Source organism: Tachysurus fulvidraco, chromosome 11 (genome assembly GCF_022655615.1).
Source record: "Tachysurus fulvidraco isolate hzauxx_2018 chromosome 11, HZAU_PFXX_2.0, whole genome shotgun sequence".
Taxonomy (NCBI): Eukaryota; Metazoa; Chordata; class Actinopteri; order Siluriformes; family Bagridae; genus Tachysurus; species Tachysurus fulvidraco.
In genome coordinates this window covers 25211332-25214362 of record NC_062528.1, presented here as the reverse complement: position 1 = coordinate 25214362, position 3031 = coordinate 25211332, and the positions used below count along the sequence as shown (strand labels likewise).

At 46.6% G+C, this 3031-nt stretch overlaps 1 protein-coding gene across 2 annotated transcripts in view; it reads right to left on the bottom strand.

The window, feature by feature from the left end:
* The window catches only part of LOC113638174 (proteoglycan 4-like), a 2584-nt gene extending 497 nt beyond the window's left edge, over positions 1 to 2087 (bottom strand). Inside the window, exons 1-3 of one of the 2 annotated variants that reach the window (XM_047820271.1) lie at positions 1942 to 2087; positions 1555 to 1746; positions 1 to 1446 (exon numbers count right to left, since the gene is read on the bottom strand). The exon at positions 1 to 1446 is cut by the window's left edge and continues 497 nt beyond it. In XM_047820271.1, the coding sequence (XP_047676227.1) occupies positions 1 to 680 (680 nt within the window). In that variant the 5' untranslated portion in view covers positions 681 to 1446; positions 1555 to 1746; positions 1942 to 2087. Of the gene's footprint in view, positions 1747 to 1941 lie in introns of both variants that reach the window. The other variant, XM_047820270.1, reaches the window with a different exon arrangement.
* Positions 2088 to 3031: the final 944 nt, after the last annotated feature.

Sequence of the window (3031 nt, the reverse complement as noted above, 5' to 3'; positions counted from 1 at the left end):
GAGAGGGCGTGTGGGGGCGTCGGCAAGTGGGCGTGTCTTTGAGAAGGTGTGCGGGGGTGTTGGAAAGTGGGCATGTCTCTGAGAGGACATGTGGGGGCGTCTACAAGTGGGTGTGTCTCAGAGTGCATGTGGGGATGTTGGAAAGTGGGAGTGTCTCTGAGAGGACATGTGGGGGCGTCGGCAAGTGGGTGTGTCTCTGAGAGGGCATGCGGGGTGTCGGCAGGTAGGTCTAACTTAGAGGGCATGTAGGGGGGTTGGCAAGTGGGCGTGACTCTGAGAGGACATGTGGGGGCGTCTACAAGTGGGTGTGTCTCAGAGTGCATGTGGGAATGTTGGAAAGTGGGAGTGTCTCTGAGAGGACATGTGGGGGCATCTATAAGTGGGTGTGTCTCAGAGTGCATGTGGGGATGTTGGAAAGTGGGCGTGTCTCTGAGAGTGCATCTGGGGGCGTCGGCAAGTGGGTGTGTCTCTGAGAGGGCATGCGGGGTGTCGGCAGGTAGGTCTAACTTAGAGGGCATGTAGGGGCGTTGGCAAGTGGGCGTGACTCTGAAAGGGCATGTGGGGGCGTCGGCAGGTGGGTGTGTCTCTGGGAGGGCATGTGGGGGGCATTGGCAGGTGGGTGTGTCTCTTGGAGGGCCTGTGGGGGGCATTGGCAGGTGGGTGTGTCTCTGGGAGGGCATGTGGGGGGCATTGGCAGGTGGGTGTGTCTCTGGGAGGGCATGTGGGGGCGTGTCTCTTTTCAGACATCCTGCTGGTGCTGGTGTCTCAGGGCTTTGAACACTTTGTGCCCTCAATAAGACGTGAACAGTGATCAGGCCACCAGATTAAAGTAAGGGGATGATTTTACAAAGTGGGATAAAAGACTGGGCTTTAACTGTAATGTGAGAGTTTAAAGTCAGCCAGATGCTGAAGGAGGGCAAGTTTGTGTGAGCTGCTGATTCACCGTCACACGAGACACTAAAAACCTTTCCCCATGTCACATTAATAATTAATGCCGCTTTTAAATGCTACAAAAATAACATGAAACCTAATACAAAAAACCCTCAGTGTTTCTCATCTCCATGGAGATTTTCACGTTAAACAGACGAAACACAATCATTTTCTTTTTTCTGACTCAACAACATCTGTAGTTTTGATGCAGCGTCCGATTTGTTCAGCCATAAAAATATAGTATTAATATTAATATTGTAAGAATTCTTTTCTCTGTTTCCTCACAGTGTTTCACATGCAAGTGAATAAGTCTACAGCTAGGGTTCAGTGGTGCTGCTGGTTCTCAAATCGTCCCAAACAAAAACCTCTAAAGTCCTTTGGTGTCATCAGTCGGAAGGAAGCGACACTCGGAGTCGAGGCGAGGAAGCAGAAAGTTTGAGTTTCTTCTGAACTGAACTCGTTCTCAGATGTAATGCCATTAACATGTTGGAGAAAGAAAAGAAAAAAAAAACCACACTGCTCCGTTTAGGATCCATGCATCACGACCAATAAAATAATATCTGACATGTTTGTCGTGTCAGACCGCATCGTTCTGTGTAGTGTTTTAGCTTTAGTGCTCATTACCATGTGTGGGGCAGATGGAGGGCAGAAACACTTCCCTGAGGGGCAAAAGGAGGGAATAAATCTGTAAAGCCTACACACGCGTCATCATCAGGACCGACGCGGCCGCCGAAAGCATCAACACACAGGACTGAAGATCGTTAGTGGAGCTGCGGTCAATCAGGAACGGCTCCGGTGACTCGAAGGCCGAACCATCTGGGGGTGGGGGTCGGGGGGTGGGGGTAATAGAGTTAATTTTAGAGATATTACATGAACCCTATGTTACAGTAAATGCTGTAGAGAGTTAAATGGCTGTAACTCTACACACAGCTAATGAGATCTGAACTAAGACCCTCAGGTTACTGATGATACCTGAAAGTGTTTCATGCAGAAAACCGACAACAGACTTACCTGCTGGTTTTACATAAACCTTCAGCTTCAAACACGGCTTTCCAACGTGATTGGGGTGAGGGGATGCTGAAACACACACACACACACACACACACACACACACACACACACACACACACACACACACACACACACACACACACACACACAATGCATGAGCAGCACCAGCATATTACATGTACAGTCATATGCAAAAGTTTAGGCACCCCTGACAATTTCCATGATCTTCATGTATAAATATTTGGGTGTTTTATCTGTAATTACATTTTGATCTGTCAAATAACTGAAGGACACTAAAGTAATATTTCAGTAGTGACATGAGGTTTATTGGATTAGCAGAAAATGTGCATCCAACACAATTAGACAGGTGCATAAATTTGGGCACCCTTGCCATTTTGTTGATTTGAATACCTGGAACTCTGAGCCCTGATTAATTGGAACACACAACTGGTTCCTCATGTCACTACTGAAATATTACTGAAGTGTCCTTCAGTTATTTGATAGATCAAAATGTAATTGCTGATAAAACACCCAAATATTTATACATGAAGATCATGGAAATTGTCAGGGGTGCCTAAACTTTTGCATACGACTGTAGGATTTTGAGTGTAAATCATCCTATTACACTGCTGCACTTTACTGTACTTATCACACAGAGCTGAGAGTCCTGTGTTCTGATTGGTCACCAGGTATGGATAACAGGTGTTTCCATGGTAACAGCTCCTTCACAGGGACGTGTAGAGCTCACAGCCCACTGATAATGAACTTGTTGGTATTGTTAAGTTTTCTTAAGGTAAAGATTGTGTATGAGTCTGTAGTGTCAGTGCTGTGTAACAGGAATCTGCTGTAGTATTAACACACTTTAGATCCTGCAGCTCACTTTGTGTTAAACTGAATAGTGACTGTATAAAATCTCCATCATCTGTCATCATCTCAGGCCACATTCAACCCCAGCCAGTGCAGAATAATGGAGAAAATGGTTATTACTCTAAATTACTGAGAGTCGATAGTCAGACGTGAGCGGAATGACGGCGTGTAACGTGAGACCCGCCGTGATCCGACTCCAGCCGCTCTTCTTCTCCCGGTGTAA